General features: G+C 42.5%; 1 protein-coding gene across 1 annotated transcript in view; it reads right to left on the reverse strand.

Annotated features, from left to right (window-relative positions):
- The window catches only part of KCNH8 (potassium voltage-gated channel subfamily H member 8), a 159,237-nt gene that overhangs the window by 25,144 nt on the left and 109,835 nt on the right, over positions 1 to 24,258 (reverse strand). The window contains exons 8-11 of the mRNA XM_060280535.2: positions 17,584 to 17,781; positions 13,798 to 13,997; positions 12,422 to 12,671; positions 9,727 to 9,941 (exon numbers count right to left, since the gene is read on the reverse strand). Coding sequence (XP_060136518.2) covers positions 9,727 to 9,941; positions 12,422 to 12,671; positions 13,798 to 13,997; positions 17,584 to 17,781 — 863 coding nt within the window. The remainder of the gene's footprint in view (positions 1 to 9,726; positions 9,942 to 12,421; positions 12,672 to 13,797; positions 13,998 to 17,583; positions 17,782 to 24,258) is intronic.

Genomic DNA, 24,258 nt, shown 5'->3' on the forward strand with positions numbered 1-24,258 from the left:
CTCTGGCTAAGCTTTATAATCTGAGGCCTCATGTAATAATCCTAGGAAGCGAGGTGAATGAGGAGGGAGAGAGTTCAAAATGGTTCAAAAGCTAAAATTAATAGTTGAGCTTCGTCCCTCTTTCAGTCACCACAAAGCCTAGGGTTGAAAACTCTTTAACTAGCATATCTTTAACAACAATTAGGAGGTGATGTAATTTAGCTTCCTATTACAAAATGCTTTCATTTGTGATTTATGTGGATCAAACATCTGTTTTAAAAGCTGACCAGATAGATTCCACCCTCCTCTGCTGCCCAGCCAACCTAGAGACCTAGAGAGCATAAAATAATTACAAGGAAGTATTTGGGGGGGGGGGGAACCTCGCACAAGATTCGTAAACGTACTAAACAGCAGGTTGGCTAAGTTACACACTTATACAAATTTTGATTTGCAGTTCTCCAAATTATGCATAAAAAGGAACATATTAGTTAAAATAACTTACAAAAATGCTTTGCATCAGGACAAATTGCTTGTAAAAAAATGTGTACAATAGTCAAAACTGCGTACAAAAAACCTATTAGGAGAAATTAGCACTAAAATGCTGAAGAATTTTCATGGCGATTAAAAATATATATTAAAAAAAATACTGCAGAAATGTGGAGAACTGGATTTAAGATTGGAAAAATGAGTTGCGTGTTCAGACCCACAGACCTCCCCCCTAAATAAATCCACACTTGACTCAAATTTTAGTTTTGGTTTTTGGCAGAATTTAGGCCACAACTTTATTGATTACAGAAAGTGAGTGGTTGCATAGGCTCTGGTTCGACTAGCTCCCTGCACCCTTGCAGGTAGCGCTGACCCAGGGCACCAGCATAGGTCAGCCTTGGGTGAACACCTGGATAGGCGAAAAGCCAGGAACAGACTATGTCTGCCACCCAGATGTCCCCCTGGACTCAGGCATGGGCACAACCCCCTCTCAGGGGTTGACCAAACCATTTGAGTCTCTGGATTCCTTTAACGTAATACCCTTCACATAGGGATGGCGAGAGCGTTCTCCCATCCTTATTACCTTAACCAGTGCCTAACTGTAACCTTACAAGTTGTGATGATTTGCTATGCGGCAAGCGAAACCCAAATGGCAACAGCCAATCAGCCAAGTGGTCAAAATTCCTGCCGTGCCCCTGTCCCAATGACAGACGACACATGACGGCAAAGCAAGGTCAAGCGCAAAATGCCCTAAAAGTAGGGAGAGGTGGGCAGGTGTTCTGAATGCACAAGCCAAAAGAGGAAGCTCTGGGTCACGTGCATGGGTATATATAGGTCCCTCGATCTGTTTGGACTGTGCCCCATTGGCCATATTGAACCCAACATTGAGGGACCTACCAATCGGGTGTTGTGGCTGACCAATCTTACCCACCCACAACACAGGAGGTTAGTCTCCAGGTCTCTCCGCAACAGGATTTCAGCCTATACCAAGCATCAGTCACACAGCTACATCTTCAACGTAAAAGAATCCCACTTTGCAACCAATGAGATTTGTGCACATATTATTGTATATGCAATGTGAGGACCATTCAAACACAGCCAGGATCTTTCTTTTCCTCTTGGCTATATAATACTTATTATTTTCAATTTAAATATTTGGTTTTGTCAGTGCTGGGCAGGATGCAACACATTAGTGCTATTTTTAGTGCTTTGTAGGAAAAGCATTCATGCTAATTATACATCCTGTCTGCAGTGACAGATCTCTACATATTCAAGCAAGCCATCTTTTTCTCCACGATGTGACACATATTGATAGTACCTCACTGAACCAAAAGGAGAGAAGTCATGCTTCCCTCAGAGGTTTTCATCTTCCTTTGGGACTTCATTAAAGTTTGTGGAATGCACAGAAGACCTCTGAGTGACTCAGGCTGCTACAATGCTTGGTGTTAAGAGATGAATCAAATCTCACTGCAGCTACAGGGGAAAGGTGTTATTCTGTTTCTGGGGGCACAGTAGTAATCTCACTTGGCATCATCTAGCAAATTAGTTCGTGGTTATGCTATTGCATCCCACGGCAAAACCAGAAAGAGCACTAGCCAACAATGAGCTCTCTCAAAACTTACTTCAAATCTTGCCATAGGCTTAAACTTACTTTAAGTTTTCTTTTGCAGTAAGCTCTCATCGCAAATACTCTATCTGCGCCATCTCTACTCCTTCCAATTTAGTACTTAGAAATATAAGGACTTTACCCTCTTCTATTGTGCCACATGCACAGCTATGAAGCCAACGAGCCACAAGGAATGGGTGTGTTCCTAACCTTGTCCATGTCTGCTTCTTTGCAGGTCCTCACTGCTGGGAACAGGACTACTTAAAAGCAGAGTGACCCTAGAACTCTTGGGTGCAGCAAGGTGAGTTGTCTCCATTCCCTGACAATGGCTGAATGTATTGCAGTGGGTTCGATGCAGAGGCAGGGTATGCATATTGGGAAGGGAGGTTTCTAGTACAGTATAGTATCACCCAACGGGTGGCCTGTGTTCATTCCTCCAAAGGCTACATCTCTGAAGGACCAAATAGGAAGGGAAGAAAAGCTGTGGTAAAGTGAACAAATAATGGATCCGTCTCCCTAAAGTACGTAGAAGATGCAACTGTTTTATTTGAATTCTTTTCTCACTGGCTAAAGGAGTAGCAAAGATTAATTACTGGAGAGAATGACAACATTTGGAACTTATATGCATCAACAGAACCTGAGTTTAGGCTGGGCCAGGGAGGTGATCAATGCCTCTTTATGAGAGCAGGTGGTCCCTGCCTGTTTGAAGGAGGCAGTGGTAAAACCATTCCTTAAGAAACCCTCCCTGGATTTGGCAAACCTAACTATCTACCGGCCAGTTGCTAATCCTCCTTTCCTGACCAATGTTCTGGAGCGAGTGGTCGCAGACCAGATCCAGGCACTTTTGGAAGAAACTGATTTTCTGGATCCATTTCAATCAGGGTTGAGAGAGACAAATGAAAGGGTAGGACCGAGGGACGGGAAGTAGAAAGTGAAGTCAGCAACCCTGAGGATATCAGTCTAGAACAGTTTCCCAAACTTGGGTCTCCAACCATTTTTGGACTACAACTCCCATCATCCCTAGCTAGCAGGACGAGATGGAGACCCAAGTTTGGGAGACCCTGGTCTAGCTGCATCTGAGGAAAGGTCAGAAAGATGGTCTGGTCTTGGGAGTTTGAAGGTTCTATGCCACCCCATCAACCTTACTACAGCTGCACTGCATCCAAACACTTGCAATGGAGAATGTATGGTCCAGTGGCGGAGCTTCATGCTCTGGCACCAGGGGGCGGAGAGCAGGCAGGGGCAGGGTGTGGCATGCGTCCTGGGGCGTGGCATGCTGCCTGTGGGGGTGTGGCACCCAGCATGGGCAAGGGGACATCTGCGATGGCATCCTGCCGGGATCGCGCTGCCGGTGGCGGTGCGCTCCCCCCGCACTCCTCTTCCTCTGCCAGTGGTATGGTCTTGCCACAGCAAAGGCCTGGCCAACAACCAGCACAAAGGTATCATAGTGACATATCCAAACAGTGGGTGGCACAGGTCACCCCCAAAATAAAATTCCAGGTGCAGCTCTCAAATGTAACTAGGATGTATGCCATTCAGGAAATACAGAAACCAACAATGTTGGTGTTAAATCAATTTGCCACTCTACCAGCAATCCATGTAAAGAATGCAGGGTGGGTGTTAACAAGGTTTCCTAAGCTGTCATGTAACTGCATTTAAGCAATCTGCAAATGACAGAGAAGCACCAATGGAAGCCTTTAGTAGAGACAATTGCAATATAAAAACAAAATAAAAGAAAGCATTATGTTGGCAAAGTGCATACGGGCTTAGTTTAAAGGAATGATATAGAAGCTTGTTTCTGCATGCAACTGAGAGAGAAAGAGATGTTCTTTTTTTGCATTCTTGAACTATCCCAATAATCCACAGGGAAAGAAGTACAATAACAGTGCTAGACTATAGGTACACACCTCACCAGCTTCAGATAACACTGCCAACCACTTGGGCATTGATGTTTCTGCCAGCGTCATCAGGGTCCCTTGAAGCATTCAATTCATGTTGCCATTTTTGTTACTCTTCCCCAAGAGGCTGATACCAAATAATCTCTCTGTTATTTTCCATCTTCTCTTACCTTTCCAGGGATATTAAAATCTATGTATCTAAACCAGCACACTCACAGGAGAATGCTTGCAATCTCAACTGAGTTTCCCAAAAAAGACATCTCACTTACTGGTTGTTCACCAGTAAGTGGTAACAAATACTTTATGTAACTGTCAACATTCACCAGATTTCAGCTATTCAGTGTTAACATGCATAGTCCTCTGAAATTTTCTTAGTTTGCAATCCCACTCTCACTTATCTGGAGTAAGTTCCATTGAACTCGATGGGGCTTACTTCTGAGGTACTGGATTGCACAGCACATATCTGCTTATTTTCCATGGAGTGAGATAATCTCCATATCACAAAAACTACAAAGATCTCCTTTTGGATTGGGAGGAAAACGAAATAGAATCTCAAGCCCCAACATGAATACTGTATGTGAATTAGCCAAAATTCTCTTATTTTTCGTGTAAAGGAAAGATTGCCTATGTTGAACCAAAACACTGGAAAAGAAAAGATCAATTCTTAATGAGGAAAACCACCATAAATAGCATATAGGTATTATACATATCCAGTGAAAAGTTATGCACACAGCTAGATATTATATGTATCGGGTGAACAATTCCTAAATAATCTTAATCTATTTTGAGGGTTGTCATAAAAACTCCGAGCCATAAGATTGGTGATCAAATGTGACGACCATTAATGAGATGGCGTTTTCCCAAGTACTCATTAGATAACAGGTGCCACAGAATATTCTTCATACACTCTGGCCAGTATCTGCTTGAAAGATAACGTGCCCTGTACTGCTGATCAGGAGTTCTCACATTTTGCTTACTCGTGAAATCTCAACAAATATAATCAAGTGCATCTGGCAGCACTCATTTTTGTCTTTCATGCGAGTAGGGGTTGATCAAAAGAAATAGGAGGAAATGACAAAGTTCATGCAAGGCCGTTCTATGATTCAAGGTTCCTGGGGGAGGAGTCCTAGGAAGCAGAATAGCTAAATAGTTTTCTTACATTGCACCAGCATATGAAAAGAAAAAGTGCAACAACAAAAAATGCAAATAAGGGTGGTGCTTTGCCTTTTGGATCAAACAAGAAAGTCATCAGGAAAGAGGACCACACTCTTCTGAGGCACCCCCCTTCAAAATGGACTCAAAGCACTTGCTCCAGGGCTGGTGAAAAATATTTGGAGAAAATGCAGCAAAATTGCCTTCTTTGGGGAGTTTTGCAAATCAATTTAACACTGAATTCTACAATGTATATACAATTTAGAGTGCAATCCTATACATGTCTACTCAGTTCAATTAGGTTTATTACTTAATAAGTAAAAATAGGCTGCATGAGTTCTTCTCTTGCAATAATATTTATAATACATAGGGCAGTAATTGTCTCTGCTGTTGTGCACATGACTGTTCTTTTTGTATGCATGCTAAGGAAGAGTTAGATTTAGAAGTAGAGAAGAAGCAGAAAGACTATGTTGACTCTCCATTAGAACTCTACTGTGTATTGCAGAACACTAGATAGACAGATTGTTCTAGTTTTATTACCGGTAAATATTGACACAATCGTGGGTGGATTTCCAATTCTTAGGGATCTTGTGCCATTACACCAAGGGTGCCCAAACTTTTTTCAAAGAAGGACAGATTTGATGAAGTGAACATGCGTGAGGGCCGACCAAAGTTGTTAAGCTTTTTTTTTAGGATTGAAGTTGCTGAGATTTTTAAAGGATTTTACCCTAGGACATATACTGCCATTGGGGCTGGATTAAATGGACTGGCGGGCTGGATTAAACCGCCGAAACGGACTTTGGACACTATCTTTCCCATTCATCCAACTGTAAATAAGATGAAACATTTCATTTAGTCCCTTTAAAAAATAACCAGTTGTCCTCACTTGTCATTTCCTATTATATACGCTGGGAACTTCTACTGGGGCATGTCTGTTAACCTGATCCTGGATGCACCAGTAGAGGTCAGTGGGGGTGCTCATTTGCCCTTCCAAGGTTGAGTATCAATGCTGGTTCCTTAGAGGATTGAAGGGCAGAGCTCTCAGCATGGTGTGAGCACAGTAGCAGAACCCATCCTCCACTCCTGCCACCATTCCTGCACTGCGCCAAACTCCCTGAGCCTCTCAGGAACCAGCAGCAATGCGTGGTGGTGGGAGCTGTGTGCAAAATTCTCCACCCTATTTTTTTTTGGAAGAGACAACATTAATCAAATTACTCCAAGGGGAAGAAAATATATCTAACAATTTCACAGGGGTTGGACTCATCACAAGCAGTAGTAGCAGCCCAGCTTCCTTCTCCCCCCCCTTTTTTTTAGGGGGCTATCACGGCAGGTAGCAGCAACAACAATTATCCTGCTAGTCTGCTCACCATTCTGAATCATTCATGATGCCCCATATTTAGTATCATTGGAGGTCATTGGAGCAGGATTGGAAAACGGCATTCACCGTAAAGAAATGGTGAAGATATTCTGGGGGAATTTTAAGGTGTGTGTGCATGTAATAAACAGGAGGTGGGGCTGAATTAAGAGCATCTCCTGAACCATGTCTTCTGAGAAATTTCAGCTCAATCTCAGCAAATCATAATGACGTATAGTCACTTTGTGTTGCTTCACACACCACGGTTTTTATGGGCACTGTCAGAGTTGTTATGACTACTCCTGAGTAACGACCTTCCACATGCTTGTCTTTCAAAAGTCTTTATTAGTGCACATTATTTACAGTGTAGCAAGCTGTTGGTTTCATGTCTCCTCATTCCGAATCAGAATCCGGCACTGCCCCTTTTCGCGATTTTGACCAACATAAAAGCCTCGGGACAGTGAATCTCCTCCCTTTTCTCCTCCTTCTCAATACCGGTGTCGGGGGGAAGGGTCTACGGTCTGCCCTGTTCCTGTCCACCTTTCCCGCCTCTCTCTCTTCCTGCCTGTGGAGCAGGGGCTCTCCAGTGCTGCCAGAGCCCTGGCACTACTTCTCCGTCTCCTGACTCGCTGCTTCTGATGAGGGGGGGGGGTTCTCTGTAATCCCTCCCCCTTACAGGCACACATTACAGTTTTCATGGGTACTCATTGTGTACCTCCTAAACCATAATGTCTGCAGCATATACAGGTGTATTTGCAGCACACACATATTTTCCTCAGCTCATATATACCATGAAAACACACTGCGGAAATCTGTTACTGGCTTTCAGTTTAGAAGGTGCCGAACAGAGGTCTTTAATTTGTCCCTGTTAAAAGTGTAACATGTGAAGCATCCCACAGGTGTTGATCTAGCCAATTAGTTTATGCAAATACATTCTCAGCTACAAATGCCTGAGAGGAACCTAAACAATAGGAAACTTGACAAAAATCTAATTAAAGTTCAGCATAGATAGCTCAGATAACACTGTTCTCATATCAGAATACCTTGGCCTTGCAACAAATCTGTGAGGTAGGTCGTCATTACTTACTTATTTACTTAGTAACTATTATTTTTATTATTTTTATTAGTTACTTATTACTTACTTAGTTAGTGACTAACTTATGATTACTCATGGTTAGGATTATGCTGTTTTGGAATCAATGGGGCTTACTCCCAGGTAAGTGGAATTAGGGTTGCAGCCTAAGCACTGGCGAAGGAAGGGGTGTGTGGTGGGTGCGACTAGCCCCGGGTGTCATCCCTGAGGGGGGTTGACATCACTGCCCCATAGGGTTGCCAGACTCAATAGAGGACAGGACTTCTGTGCCTTTAATTGCCCTGCTCTCTTTTGAGTCTGGAAACCTTGAAGAGAAGCCAGCAGACCCTTTGCTTGGAAATTAAACAAAGGGTCTGCTGGTTTCTCTTTAAGGTTTCCAGACTCAAAAGAGAGCAGGGCAATTAAAGGCACAGAAGTCCTGTCCTCTATCGAGTCTGGCAACCCTACTGCCCCACCTCCCTGGGATGCTCGCCGTGGGCAGCGCCCTCCTGGGACGCTCGCTCCGCCCCTGCGGGCAGCTAGCCCTGCTCCCGGGTGCACAGCATGTGTGCCGCTCCAGGTGGCAGAGCAGCTAGCTCCGCCTCTGAGCCTAAGTGGTATCTTGTGGGGAAGAGCAATTACTTTCTATGCCAGTGTCACAATTCCATGGGGGTGGATGACACTGGCACTGGAGGTAATCATGAAATCATGACATCTGCCCCTCCCACACAATCTTCCTGTTTGAGATTTACCAAAGAGGCAAGGAATATAGCCACAGAAGCAGAAAGACACATTGTTCTCAGAGTCAACCCTGAGATGTTCACTATATTAAGGACGATGTGGCGTAGGGTGGGGAAAACTGTACCAAGTTTTTCTCCTCCAAAAAGCACAATGTGAAGAAAGCACATAGTTTATAGGATGTGCAGATAGGAGTGTTCCAAATATTTCATGGCATGAATCGATAGGTTCTAGAGATTTAGAAAAATGGTTGTATTATTCCTTGGGCGCTAGTAAGAAATCTCTAAAATCAAGGGATTGCAGTGTTTAGTTTCATTAGATGAAAACTAAAAGGCATGCATACAACTCTTGAACTTTTGATGCATGGCTTTTCTCTGCCTAGTGGGTGTTATTTACTGTTGTAATTCATATACTTTAGCTCTGAAAATAAGCCCATTAATGATCATGTGTGGAGAACTCTCAACAGACTCCTGGTCTTTTAGGGCTTGTAGAGTTCAGTTCAACTTAAGAGCCATCATAAATTGTAATTCCCCCTTGTGCATCTACATTGGCAACATTTTCTTGTATTTAAAACTGAAAGAACTCTCTAAACTACATTAAATTGCAGGAGTAGGTGAGAATTAACTCTTACTTAGGATGTAAAATAGAAATGGTTTAATGTTACTTTGGATTAAGGTTTAGACTAGCAAATATTTGAAAATATAAGCACACAGGGACAAAACCCACACCAAATGAATAATTTATATAGAAGTATAGAGTAATTTGTATCAGATCTATAATTCATCTATATATATATAAAATTGTAAAAGGGGCCTGTGCGTGTGCGTTGATCTTTCGCCAAAACCGCTTGCGTTCCAATTTTGACACAACGTCAAATGCGAATGTCTGAGTAACACCATGCACATTGGGAAGACAGATGTGACACCTCCGCAACGTAAAACCCCCAAAACTTCATCATTTGGAACTTCATCATTTGGAACCCTCAAATCCCACAGCCGAGGAAGCTGGGAAATAACAGGCAGAGAGATTCCACAACAGCGCCCTCTACCGACGGCTACACTGGTACTACACCTAAGGTAGAAAAGCTTCACTCTCCACTTTATCTCAGCTCGGCTATGCAGACTAGGCCACTTTCAAGACTAGGCCGAGTAACACATGTAAAACAGGGGGACTCTGAAGGTGAGGGGGGATCTGAAGGGAGACTCTGAGGCTCCATTTAACAGACTGACTCAGAGCAACGCGTGGCAGGGCCAGCTAGTTATCAATAATTTGATTAAGCCGTGTCTGAATTGTTAAGTTGGACCCAAGCAGAATTCATTTGAAAATGAACACTATACAGTACATATATTTTTACTCTGATGTACATATGAAGGAGAACTGCTGAAACACAAGAACTAATTTTAAAGCTGAAAGTAACTGTAGTCCTATTAAATCTACTTACATCACTTTCATGGCCTTCCCGGAGATTATATGTGAGATCATGCTGAATTTCTTCAACAAACTTGTGAGCATATTCTGGGTAAAGGTCTAACACTTCAAAGAGTCCTTTGAGAATTATACATTGGAGGTCACAGTAGGTTAGAGCTTTCACATCAGCATTTGTTTTAATCACTTGGTCCTTAATTGAGAGATTTGCTCCAATTAAATCTCCTTTACCTAAAAGAAAATATGCAAGAGGAGAGCAATATTATTCATGAACGAATTTTCGACTTTGCTTAGAAACAGAGAACAGCTTAAACAGATTGTGCGGAATACACAGGGAACCAAATACCAAGATGCAGAACTATTAAGCTTCTGTAAGTAAGTTGAAACTAGTGGCTCTGGGAATTCTGGTAATTAATAATAATGGGAGGCGTCAGTAAGGATGATAGTATGAACAGCACAAAGCTGCTGACTGCTATGGTGCACACAATAATAGTTCCAATATAGCCAAAGAAGAAATTTTGTAATTGCTTCACTCAGGTGTATTCTGTTACAATCTAGTTGAAGCTCAGTTTAAATAAATTGAAATGCCATGTTTTTTGCTTTGCAGTTGGAACTGTCATTACTTCTTAAATCTCTGCTTTCCTTACCTCAACTGAAAGAAAGGCAATTTGCAAAGAAACACGGATTAACTGTTATTAAATACCCTCTTCCATAACCAAAGCAGAAATTCTTAAGTATAAGAAAATTTCAGTATTCTGAATTTTGCTCAAAGATCATATTGGCATTTTATATAGGGATGGTTTGGTATAGCATGGCGTCTTATTCATTGCCATATATACTTCCTGTTTGGTGGTAGAATATAAAATAAGAATAAAGCATTGGTTTTTGGGGGCTTGAAGTAATTCTGGAAATTATTAGTTATTCTAAGAATTATACTCTATATCTGACTGGGGAAAGGATTTCCCTATTCAAGCATTCACACTTTTAACAAGTGATCTAGATCCACACCTGCTTACACTTAAACATGGTTCTGCATGTGCAATCTCCCCTGTTCAAAACAATGGAACGAGCTAATACGTGCACACAATGGGGCTCACATTGGCCCAACTCCACTGAAATAAATGGAGAGGAGGCACAGGAGACTGGGAAATGCATGCACTTAATGAACTAGAGGATCCAAACTTTTTTCAAGGAGGGCCAGATTTGATAAAGTGAGCATGTGTGAGGGCCGACCAAAGTTGTTGACCTTTTCTTGGGATTGAAGTTGTTGAGCTTTTTATTGAATTGAAATTGCTGAGGGTTTTAGCCCAGGAAATAAACTGCCAGAGGGGCCAGATTAAACTGACCGGTGGGCCTGATTTATCCCCCGAAGCAGACTATGGACATGCCTGGTGTAGGGGCACTCACAAAAGCAAGCACCCCTGCTCAAACGCTTATAAGCAAGAACAGGTTGAGTATAGTACTGCCAGCAGTGAATGCATGCTTCATTTTTTTTGCAAGCCACCACCGCTGCCTCATCCTCTCTCCACTGCTCCAAGGCCCAGAAACTCACTTTGAAGGGGAGACATTTCCTCATTGGGGAAGGAAGTTCTACTGTGCCCCGAAGAGCACCCAGCACTTCTGCTGCTGCTTCCCATGCATCAAGGTATGTTTTATTTCAACTCCAGGTTAAATTCATCGGATGCAGTCAACAAATGCCAAAGTATGGTACACTAGTATCCCAATGAAAAGTCCTTATACAGTAGTATGAATCATACCTACCATTTCTTTGTACCTGGCATGGGTTGCAAAGGTCACACAAGCCACACTTACCCTGGCACAGGTTCAGCACAGCAGTTCTTGCACTTACTGGGGTGGACACAACTTGATCTATCAGCTAACAATGATCAACAGTACAGTCATACCTCGGTTTAAGTACGCTTCGGTTTGAGTATTTTCAGTTTAAGTACTCCATCTGGAAGGGATTAATCCACTTTCCATTACTTTCAATGGGAAAGTTTGCTTCAGGTTAAGTATGCTTCAGGTTGAGTACTCCACGGACCCGTCTGGAACGGATTAATCCACTTTCCATTACTTTCAATAGGAAAGTTCGCTTCAGGCTAAGTACGTTTCAGTTTAAGTACTCCACGGACTGTCTGGAATGGATTAATCCACTTTCCATTACTTTCAATGGGAAAGTTCGCTTCAGGTTAAGTACGCTTCAGGTTAAGTACAGACTTCCGGAACCAATTGTGTACTTAAACTGAGGTACCACTGTATCTTGCAGGAGCAACCGAACCCAAGATCTGCCAAGATGAGCAGAGTTTGGAATAGGCCAAACTTTGGATGAGTCTGGGCTGAGCCAGAGATACGCCAATGTAAATCCTGAATTCTGGCTCAGCCAGGGCTCATTCAACTCATCCTGAGAAAGGAGCTTAATCCTATTCCAAACCCCATTCAGCTTGGTCACATGACCTAGCAACCCAGCAGGAGCCATACTGGCAGAAAGGGTGGTGAAATGTCTAAATCATGCTATTTTAAAATCTGGCTTGGGCTGGCTCAACCATCAGTAGACCCTCTGCTGAACAGAGTTTGGAACAGTAAGTCACACCAGCATAGTGTACCTTGGTATATATATCATGGAGATGTCATATAGTTTCGATTGCTCTACCCATATATTTCTTTAACTCCACTCTCCGTCTGGCAATAGTAGAGCACGTCCAAGAACTTACCTAGAATTGCCAGCACCATGCTGTCTTTTAGAACTTCCATGGAACCTGAGCACACAAAATAGATAGCCTGCAAGGCATCTCCCTGCCGGAGGAGGTACTCCCCAGGAGCACAAAAGGAGGTTTTGATATGCAGAGACAGAGACCTGAGGCACCCGCGGCTGGCACACTCAAAAAGGGACAGCTGCAGAATCTCCTTGTTCAAGTGCATGGTGATGTCAGAGCGCAGCTCATCAGGAAAGTCCTTTAAAAGCTGTCCAGAAAGGGGGAGAAAGTTTCCCGTTAGATTTCAGTAAATCTACACCTTTATCCATTTAGCTCCTCTATTTGCCATTTTACGAGTCAACTGTGCGATCACCTTTGAAATACTATGTACGGTTGTGGTCACGTCACTTTTTAAAAACATAGAGAGAGCTGAAAAAGTTCAGCTTGAGGGGCTGAAATGGGGCAAAAACTGGTGCACAAGAGTGAGTTCAAAGCTAACTTTGTTGCACAGGTGTACTTACCTTCAATGGTTGGGTGCTTTTGTGGTAGGTGCCTCAAGCAACTTCCATGATCTAGCCGGGAAGCAGCAGGTGGATTGGAGTGGAGCCTGCAGGCCATTCTGCCCTGCCCCTGGGGTGGAGCCAGCTGATTAGCCTGCCCATGATAGGCCAATTATTGGGCAGGGTACTATTCAGTTCCCAGGCCAGTGTGAGGCACATTTGGTGGTCAGTTGGTCTGGGAAAACCCCTCAATGGCTGCTCTCGGCTGGATCATGGAGCTACAAAGTTAGCTTTGCATTCACAAGTTTATGTATTCAGAGATATCCTGTTAAAGGGATCCAGAAGGAGTCACTTCTGTCCAGATGCCCAGGCAGGGGCTAGGGCCATAGAACTCCTCAGAGCAGCAACCCTACAAGGGGTGCCTACTTGACGCGTGTCATAGGCCCCCTTCGCGCCAGGTTGATACCTTAACAGGTATACCCCAGCAGGCGAGCTGGTGGTTCAATGGTTATACCCATCGCCTATGCCAAACTTCTACATCCATAATCAATGAAGTTGTGGCCTAAGTTGACCCGAAATATTGCTGTCTTGCATGTTTATCGGGGAGATGGTCACAGGTTGCGGGAGGCACCTGGTTCACGCAATTGGTTGCTCAATCTGTCCCACTGTGAGTTTCTGCTAACACAATTGTTGTGCTGAATTCCTCTGTTGTGCAACCTTAAAACTCATCCGTCACCTAACCCTCTCACTAGCTGTCAGAGGATGTTGGATACCACCCTATGCATACAAGTAAGATTGTTCCAGAAATACAATATCACCAAATGGCAAAATAAAACACCACCAACATTGTTGACATCAGATTTAAGAATTTATAGCTAGAAAGACCCTGATTACCTCATTGGAATCTATTCCGTTATTGACAGACCAGGTGGTTTGGAAATATTCAAGCATCCTTTGCTTTAACTGCTGTGGTAGGTGATGGACCCTTATGAAATCCTTCAGGTCCTTGGTTCTTGTGTGATAAAGGGACCATCTGGAGTACATCCGTTGAATAATAGCCGTCACATTACCAAACACCAAGGCATGCATCAAAGCTGTAAAAGAGAGAAAGCATACTGAAGCAGAAAAGAGACCCTACTGTCACCAAAACTGATGCTGGAGTTACAGGAAAGAAAGAACTTGCTCATTAATGATGGCAACATAATAAAAGGCGAACAGCAAATGATCTGGAATGAATAAAATAAGTTTGATAGTGAGAATCAATGACTCGCTCTGCTCTGCTCTGCTCTGCTCTGCTGAGAAGGTAGTTTGGAAAATGTAGAGATTCATAAATTCTTTTGTGATATTTCAGTTTAAAACATATTAAAAACCAGAGGACATTCATGAATATTATTAAAACACTGGGAAGTCAGTATATGCAGAATGCATCTTGCAAATTTGTCTCAGAAGAGAGCAAAATGAAAATAACGGCCGGAGAATTAAAATCTACTATATGCTACGTATACATTTGCTCAGCCGACCTATAATTTGAACCTGTAATAAAACTTTCAGTTTGCCTTTATGCTGGTACTTCTGCATGTTGCACAGTTCCCACTTGGAAATGTTGGGCAGCACAACCTGAACCGCCAGATCTGCTGAGTGAATACACTGAAGAGCTTATATTTTTTCCAAATCTTATATTTTCCAAATTATCTTTCTCTTTCCTGGCATATGCTGCCACTACTTCCCTAACCCTGAACAAATGAAAATTGTTTCTTGCTTCTACATTACATTCCTGACCCAGATAATAATGAAAGAATATATTTTATGTTCCTAGAATATTGTTACTGTTTTTTAAAAAAATATAAAACCTCAACATTTTAAACAGCATAATATGTGTTCCTTATCCATAGCAAAAAGAATTAAGGTTATTTCTAATTTAGTAAACTGCACTCCATGGCATTTTAAACAGTAATCTCAACCTATTAGAATTAATGTGAGTTTTGCCATTGAGATCCAGTCAGAAAACTATACCTGAGAGTAACTTGGATTTCTTCTTGAATATTTCCTAACTACATCCCCAGTGACCAGTTCCATTCTGCTCCCTTCCCTTACATTGAAATTATTATAGGTTTTGCTTAGCTAATTATGAGAGTAAATCACATAAAGTTTACTCATCTAATTAATAAGACACTGCTCCTCTTACAGCTGATTATAATCACAGCTATTTGTTTTCAAAACAGAACAGGGATATTAATACAGCTGGGAGGAAGACTGTTTTTCCTCATTCCCGAGCCCCCCTCCCTTTTGCATTAATATTTTCCTTAGTGTTGAGAATATCTCAGACTGTCAGCTTTACAATTTCTTCTTAATGAGGAAGTTATAACAGAGAACAGCCATGCAGGCTAGGTCTGGAGTGAACATTAGGTAATGATACAACATTCAGCACCAAATCTAGGACAATCAGTTCAATATCACAAGCGGCTTTAAATAATAGGTTATTAGTAGATTAATTCAGTGTGATATTTGATAGCACTAACTTTCTTTTCCAGTGCTAACTCAGGTTTGTTTGTTTTTTCTTTTTGTATATCTATATTGTATTCAGCAAGCTCTAGGTCAGTGTTTCCCAACCAGTGTGCCTCCAGATGTTTTGGGACTACAACTCCCATCACTTTGGGACTACAACTCCTGACCACTGGTCTTGCTAGCTAGGGATGATGGGAGTTGTAGTCCCAAAACATCTGGAGGCACACTGGTTGGGAAACACTGCTCTAGGTTGCTGGGTTCTCCTTTTACTCACAGTGGAGACATGAGCACTGCTGAACTAAAGATCACAGCCATGCAGAGTGGGTCCAAAGCAAGATTTGAACAAAAGTCATGTAATTTAAGGGTATAGCTGCTGGGAAGAAGGCAATGACCCACCAGTATTAGGGATGTTGTGTTGGGTGAGTTTCAGTTAGTAAGGCTTGAGGATGTAGACACGGTGCTTGTATTGTTCTGCACCTTGCACTCTTCTCTCTTGTGTCTATTGACTGATAAAAACTAGCAGGGAGGAGACAGCTAGCTGGGCTAGGGAGGTGATTGCCTCCTTGTGAGAGGGGGTGGTCCTTGCCTGCTTGAAAGAGGTAGTAATAATTCCACTCCTCAATAAATCCTCCCTGAATTTGGAAAATCTCAGTAATTATCGGCCTGTTGCCAATCTCCCCTTCTTGGGCAAGGTTCTTGAGCAGGTGGTCATGGACCAAGTTCAGGCACTCTTGGAGGAAACTGATTTTCTAGATCCATTTCAATCAGGGTTTAGGCCTGGTTTTGGCACAGAAACTGCTTTGGTAACCCTGTGTGATCACCTCTGTTGAGAGTGCCTTCCATCAGCTTTGGCTGGTGGGCATATCTGCATTTCTGTCTGGACAGGGATAGCCTAACTTCTGTCTATGCTTTGATAACCTCTAGATTAGATTATTGTAGTATGTTATATGTGGGGCTGCCTCTGAAGATGGTTTGGAAACTTCAGCTGGTGCAGAATTCAGTGGTCAGGCTGCTCACTGTGGCAAGATGGTTTTAGAATATGACGTCAATGCTGGTCAGACTGCACTGGCTGCCAATTAGTTTCTGGGTCCAATTCAAAGTGCTCCTTTTGACCTATCAAGTCTTAACAGCTCAGGACCATAATACCTCAAGGACTGCCTTGCCTCTCATATGAACAGTCCTCGACCCTGGGATCATTATCTGAGATTCTTCTTTGGGTGCCTGCTCCACAAGAGATCTTGAGGGTGGCAACATGAGAATGGGCCTTTTCTGCAGTGGCTCCCCACTTGTGGAATGCTCTCCCCAGAGAGGCTCACTTGGTACCTTTGTTATATATTTATAGGCACCAGGCAAAATCTTTCCTTTTCCACGAGGCCTTTTGGCCAATTAAACAATTTATGAGCAATTAAACTCTCTCTCTCTCTCTCTCTCTCTCTCTGTGTGTGTGTGTGTGTGTGTTGTTTTTGTTTGTTATTATCACATGTATTTTTGTATTGTAAACTGCCCTGTGATCTTCGGATAAAGGGCAGTATAGAAATTTACTTAATAATAGTAACAACAACAACTACTTGTTTATCTGTAGCATGCCCCAAACTCTTGCTTTTTAAGGATGGAGTCTAAAGTTCTGTGCTGCACGATGAATATTAATGCTCCACTCGACAATAACTACAACAATCACAGCTGTGTGGTGTGAAATTTGCATGGCTTAATTAGTTAAGCTGCAATGTTGTCAATCTTACAGCCTAATACACAACAAAATGTGTTTTTTGATAATTTTTCCGATGAACCTCAACTTTGCTTTAAAAAGGCACCATTGATTAGTTTACTATTTAGAATTTGGTTTAATTTATACTGAAGTATGAACTGAAAATATTCCTTCACCCCCAGGCCAATGTTGTTAATTTAAAAGAAAATTAGAGGTGTTCCCAGACCTCTAATAAGAACAGACACTGCTATTTACAAATGGAATTTCAATATCTTAATGTAAAATGACTTCAACCAGTCCTATCACTAGTAATAACTGGTAAGGGTTCTTCTTCCTATTCTGGCTCTGGAAGGCACATGGCCGCTCCTAAAATTATTAACACTTCACGGTGCTGTTGCATGCACCATAGTTGTGAACTACTGCATTCTCACCCCCAGATTCTACTTTCTGCATTTAATACGTTTACTTACCCCCTATCAGCATTGTGCAAATGGAAAAAATCTTTTCAGCATCGGTGTTGGCTGAGACGTTACCAAACCCAACACTGGTGAGGCTGCTGAGGGTGAAATACAGGGCAGCAATATAGGCACTTCTGAGGGATGGGCCTCCTGATGTATTATTGCCAAGGTAGGGAGACTCCAAACGTTTTCCTAGTTCATGAAGCCAACCTGAAGTCAAAGAAACATAGCCCGTGATCAAACTCTACGGAGCCACCATTCTGCTGCTTCATAATACCTTGAATCCAGGAGATAGGATGTTTGCTACTTGATTCTGAAAACAGTTAAGTGCATCCACTTTCAAATATCTTACCAATCACCTGCAGTCTGATATAATAACTATGGACACATGAATTATTTCTACTATGAAGATGACACATTTTTTAAAAAAACAAACACAATTCTACTGCCTTGGCTCATGAGACGAGTCTCTGTACTGTTGTAGGATGTTCCAGGTTGACTACCAAAATGGTAAATGCATGTACGTCCCACTTTTCCTTGAAATTCCATATCAAAACCCACCTCTCCAGTGGAAGTGTTCCAAGTGTTCTGCTCATAGAATGGATGGTAGCACTTCAGACTGCAGGCAGATGGTCAAATTCTTGACTGTGATCAAAAACTAGACAGCACAGAAACCAAAGAGTTGGCATAGAACAGGCATAGGCAACCTCGGCTCTCCAGATGTTTTGGAACTACAACTCCCATCCATGACCACTGGCCCTGTTAGCTAGGGATCATGGGAGTTGTGGTTCCAAAACATCTGGCGAGCCAAGGTTGCCTATGCCTGGCATGGAACCTTTCTCCCTGCTCTTATTCCACCTGCAGGGCTTGGGTCTACATGGAAGAGCATCCAAAACTGAAACACTTTCAAACCCAGAAGGCATTTTGGGGGGGGGGTGAGTTGTTATTTGACATGTGGCCTGCATCTATCTTACCAGATCATCCCCCCCCCCAATCTTCCATACCCTCCAACATTACTCAGATGAAAATAGAGACATTTGGCTTCTGTGTTTCTGTGGCTGGCCCCACTGGAGTTATCATTCCCTGACAACTGGCCCTCGTTGACTCCTTCCCCCCCTATTTTGCCCCCTCAAGCCCCCCCCCACAGAGCATTTTCTACCAGTGGAAGGGCGGGCGCCACCACCACTACAGCAATGGAATACAGCACAATTCTTTCCAGGGCAGCAGCAGCCATGGAGAGACAATAGGATGCTCACTCGTAGCCACTGCCACCAAGGCTCAGTGTAAGCACCAGTTCATCCTCCTCCCCGAGCTTGGCAGGGGAAATAGGGACATTCTTGGATCAAATCAGAAGCCAGGATGGTTTTTGTAATTCTGAGACTTTCCCTGGAAAATCGGGACACTTGGAGGGTATGCATCTTCTTGTGCATGACCTGACTAGAGCTCAGCCCCTTAGGCCATACTGCATTTATTTATTTTTGTACATTAACAACCCACCTTTCTTTCATCATGAAACCCATAGCAGCATGCATGCAGTTCCTAGACAGTCTCCCATCATTGCACTGAAGTTGTGTGGGTTTTTTTTAAAGTAATTTTGCTACAAGTAATTATTTTTCTCTCTCTATGTCTGTTCTTAAATGCTAAGGTGGTTGGTGGTATTGCAAAGGAAAGCAAAAATGAAAAAAATGAAGGGGTCTTTTGAGAACATGAGCCATTGTTAGGGAGCAATTTGATTCTTCTGAGTAGCTCCCTTTTTGTGTTTTGAAGTTTAAAATTCCGAGTATCACACAATGGAAGCGTAATTTGGTATTCTGACCCATTTCGAACAAATCTTTGTGGGATTTTCAGCATGGGGTTTCTATTTCTGACCTGGCATAAAGCTTGAATTTGCTGTTTTAAGCACAAAGTGACAGATAGAAAGACAGAAAGGTTTAGAGTTTAAAAACACTGCTCTTTACAATTACTCTGTCTGTTTGCGAAAGCTCCTTACAATAATTCTTTTACAAACTGAACGAAGTTCTTCTATTTGAAACACTAGGCAGTAGATTTGTGATAAAACATCTCATAATAGTTTAAATGACCAGAGAGTACATTTTCTTGTTGTAAATCAGGATACATAGTTGAGTTCTTACTGTCTAACAAAACATGCGTAATTTGTTAACAAGCTGTACTACATGACAGTTAGAAAGCAAATATTACAGAAATAGTGTTCATCTTGCCCCAGAATAGCTTTGCCTCTATTCCTGTCTATGCCTCATACTTTTTGAAAGCTCATTATTAACTACATATGATAGTTCGATCAAGTGTGAAATACATTAAGAACAGAGTATGCACACACAAAACCCTGAGAATTCTGGCCTTGATGTAAACTTCTATGGGAGCAAGACAGGGCATGTGACCCTCTATCAAGGACAACTGAAGGCACCAAAGACTCCTGAGAGCTATGTGCTGGCCTATCAAACCACAGAGGACTAAGAGCAATGACTAAAGGGAAAGTCAGTGTTGTCATTGTGTAGCAAACAGTTCCTTGAGACCAGGGAACAGAACAGACTGCATCTATATTCTCCTGCACTCCTTGACATTTATTGCCTTGTACTGACCCCATTGGCTTGGGTTTTCATTAAAACTGTCTGTAAATAAGCTAATAGACTGTATTGTTCATTTTGGAGTAGTAAAAGTACATTTGGAGTAATAAAAGTACTAGAAGTGAAGGAAACCAACTACTGGCTGCAAGATTCTTTGATGGCATCTTGAATAAATGACAGATCATGTCCTTGAACTGGTCTCTGGAATGATTTGGGCTTCCCCTAAAGAATCCTGGGAACTCTAGTTAAGCATGCTGAGATTTGTTAGGGGACCTCTTTTGACCCCCACAGAGCTACAATTCTCAAAGAGAGAGGTTTAACTCTCAATCCATCTTCCCACTGAACTCTGGGAATTGCATTTCTGTGAGGGGAGTAAGTATATCCTAACAACCCTCAGCATGCTTAAGGAACTACATTTCCCAGGATGCTTTTGAGGAAGCCATGACTGTCTATAAAGTTGTATAACTTTAAATACACAGTGCAGATAGGGCCTTAGATGTCTCTCCTCACTTTATAAGTAGGAAGGGGGTACACATGGGTGTTTGGTTTCAATACATTTATATTCCACTTTTCCCTCTAGGGAGCTCAAGATGGTGCACAAGGCGCTGCCCACCTCCTTTTTAGCCTTGCAACTATCCTGTGAGGTAGGTTAGTCAAAGAGACTATGACTGCCCCAAGGACACTCAGTGAGCTTCATGGCTGAGTGGGATTTGAAGACTGATTTTCCAGTTCCTAGTCCAGCATCTAGCAACCACACCACATTGGCATCACATTACATTTCTGAGCACAATTCAAAGTGTTGGTGCTGACCTTCAAAGCCCTAAATGGCCTTGGCTCTGTATACCTGAAGGAACGTCTCCACCCCCATCATTCAGCCCAGACACTGAGGTCCAACTCCAAGTGGCCTTCTGGCGGTTCCTTCATTGCGAGAAGTGAGGTTACAGGGAACCAGGCAGAGGGCCTTCTCGGTAGTGGCGCCCACTCTGTAGAATGGCCTCCCATCAGATGTCAACTATCTTATTTTTAGAAGACATCTGAAGGCAGGGAAGTTTTTAATATCTGGTGTTTTACTGTGTTTGATGCTATAAGTTGTTGGAAGCTGCCCAGAGTGGCTGGGGCAACCCAGTCAGATGGGCAGCATATAAATAATAACTTATTATTAATATTATTACTAGTTAACAGTACAGAGATGCCATGCTGCTGCTGCTGCACCAGACACCCATGTGTTCACTGTGGATGTCTGCAGAGGAAAGTCTAGGCTCATAGACTTCCCTGGTCACTCAGGTTATAATGAATTATTATTATGTCATTTATTATTTTCATTCCACACCTTCCTTCTGGCGAAGCTTGGGCCCAGCTAACAACAACCTTACAATAACACAGGTATCATGAAATTATTGTCAAAATTATAGCAGATTAATGAAAACCTTTAAAATCCAGTGGCTGGTGCTAAAACTCTCACTGTTCTAATATACATCTAGGCACCACAAGCCTAGCAAAACTGGTATGTTTTAAGGTGATGCCTAAACTTTGTCAATGTGGGGGGTGATATCAGCTAGGACAGAGCTCCATAAGCAGGTTTCAGTTCCTGTAAAAATGCATAGAGATCTTCGCCCCTGCAGACATCAACACTAATGGGTAGTCACTATGGGCAGCACCAGGGAAATTTGTATCTCATCAAGGGTGAAGCCAGTAGCACAGCCTCACAACCCTTTTAATTGTGTGGATCCCTCCCCACTTCATGCATATAACATTTGAAATGAAGATAGATGAGTTCTAACTTGAATGACTTGAACACACTACGTTCAGATTTCCAGAGCATTTGGTGTCAGGCAGAGAAGGTGCTAAGCACATCTACCACATTTGGACTGTCCCATCTTGTCCTTGTCCTCTGTGTTCTTTCTTCAGGAACTCAGCAAGCAAACCTGACATGCACACCCTGAATTGCAAAGGTAGAGGGGAGGGAGTACCACTTTAAATGAAGGAGAGGCCTCCTTGAATCTCAGTGTTCCTTCATGGTTTGTATCCAGACCTTAAAGTTATTTCACTCCATTTCTCAGATGGTTTTTTTTTTCAAAATGGCAATGTAATTAAAGTACGTACAGTTATTAATCAACAAGCACAAAAGATAGGTGGGTGCACAAATGCTTCTCTAAATCAAGGGGATTACTGGACTCATATTATGACCTTTCGGAAATCTCATCCAAAATGAATTGTAGGTAGAGGGATGATTTCACATCATGTTTTGTTTATCCATTTCTGGGAAGAGTTCCAGTGTTAGATAAAAATGTAAATGTGTTTCCAGGCTGGGATAGGTGATGACGGTAGCATTTACAGGCAACCGTACAAATAGCTCACATTTTACAAGTCCTCCCCCGTTCTTAAATCACAATCTGTCTACGTGTTGCTGCATGCATCCACTTATATATGGCACAAGAAGGCTAGGCCCAACAAGACGCAAACAAACAACAGCAGTACCCAATGTGCAGTAATCCTACTGTTAGTTGCTGGGTCTACCATGTAACAGAGTAGAAGGTCCAATAGGTCTTCTTTTCCTTTTCGTGCAATGATCACAGAATACTAGCTTGGACATTTGAAGGATGTATAGCAATGGGGAAGGCATCTTAGAAAAATTCCAAAAGCAAACTCGCCTGATTCAATTTGGGTGGATCATGACACAAATATTATCACGAGTCCACTTTGGAATCTGCGCTCTGGAGAATCCCTTTACTAGGTGTCCAAGTATTGTGAGCTGCTTCATTACTTTAAAACTGTTTTTTTAAAATTAAAAAATAAGGCATCAAACCACCCACATCCTGGGGTGGCTAGTTTGTGGGGCTTCTTGCTGCTGCATGCTGTGAATACAAACTTCCCCCAGGGAGTGATCAAACATGATGATGTTCCAAAACTCTTGAGGGAACACCAGAGAAAAAGCACAACTGCTTCTACCATGAAGCATAGAGACACAGAGAGAAGCACCTATGATTTCTGATTTTTTGTTAGGAAAAAGAATGATTAGGAAGGAATATGGCCACCTCAATAGTCTAACTTGCACACTTCTCTTACAGTCAAAACTCAGAGGAGAATGAAAGGTAAAGGTAAAGGATCACTGGAAGGTTAAAACTAGTCAAATTCAACTATGGGGTTACGGCACTCATCTTGCTTTCAGGCCGTGGGAACCAGCGTTTGTCCACAGACAGCTTTTCCGGGTCATGTGACCAGCATGACTGAACTGCTTCTGACACAATGGAACACTGTGATGAATGCCAGATTGCACAGAAACGCCGTTTACCTTCCTGCCTTAGCAATACCTATTTGTCTACTCACACTGGTGTTTTCAAACTGCTAGATTGGCAGGAGGAGGGACATAGCATTGGGAGCTCACACCATCATGCATATTCGAACTGCTGACCTTACGATCAGCAAGCCCAAGAGGCTTGGTGGTTTAGACCACAGCGCCACCCGTGTCCCACAAAGAGGAGAATGAAGACCCATGAGAAGAATCCTGTTTGTTTGCTTAATTATCCCTCCCCCCCATCACTTTATGATTGGAGCGGCCTCATAGAATAAGTCACTGTGAATAAAAGCAAAACCTGTCCGTCAAAGGGGAACATTCAAACATGCACAACCTCTCTACTTACTTCCACAAATTACCAGAAACCTTATAAAAGACTCCACAACACACCAAGCTAATCCCCAATGTGATTCTGCACATGTGTACTTGTAAATAAGTCTCACAGTGTTCAATGGGCTCATAGTCATGAGTAAGTGGGTCTTGAATTGCAGCCCCTTCTTTGAGCTTTATCTAATAAACACAAGATAGTTACACATTTACAATGCTGAAACACAAAGATTCCAAAATAAATTTGCAACAAATCTGCCTATGTATCAACTGGCCACTTAAAATATAGCACTAGCAGAGAATCCTCTGTTTAAGCAGACAGTTTGGGGTCAAAATAACTAGCAACTACCTGGAAAAAACTTGGGTCTGCCACCACTAGACTGCATTTTTCTTGGAAGTAGCACTGTACCAACCTGTAGCACTATTAACTCCTGCTGTCACAAACTGCCATCAATTTAATTGGTCTTTCCCCTTGTTACT

This window comes from Zootoca vivipara, chromosome 11 (genome assembly GCF_965207765.1).
Source record: "Zootoca vivipara chromosome 11, rZooViv2.hap1.1, whole genome shotgun sequence".
Taxonomy (NCBI): domain Eukaryota; kingdom Metazoa; phylum Chordata; class Lepidosauria; order Squamata; family Lacertidae; genus Zootoca; species Zootoca vivipara.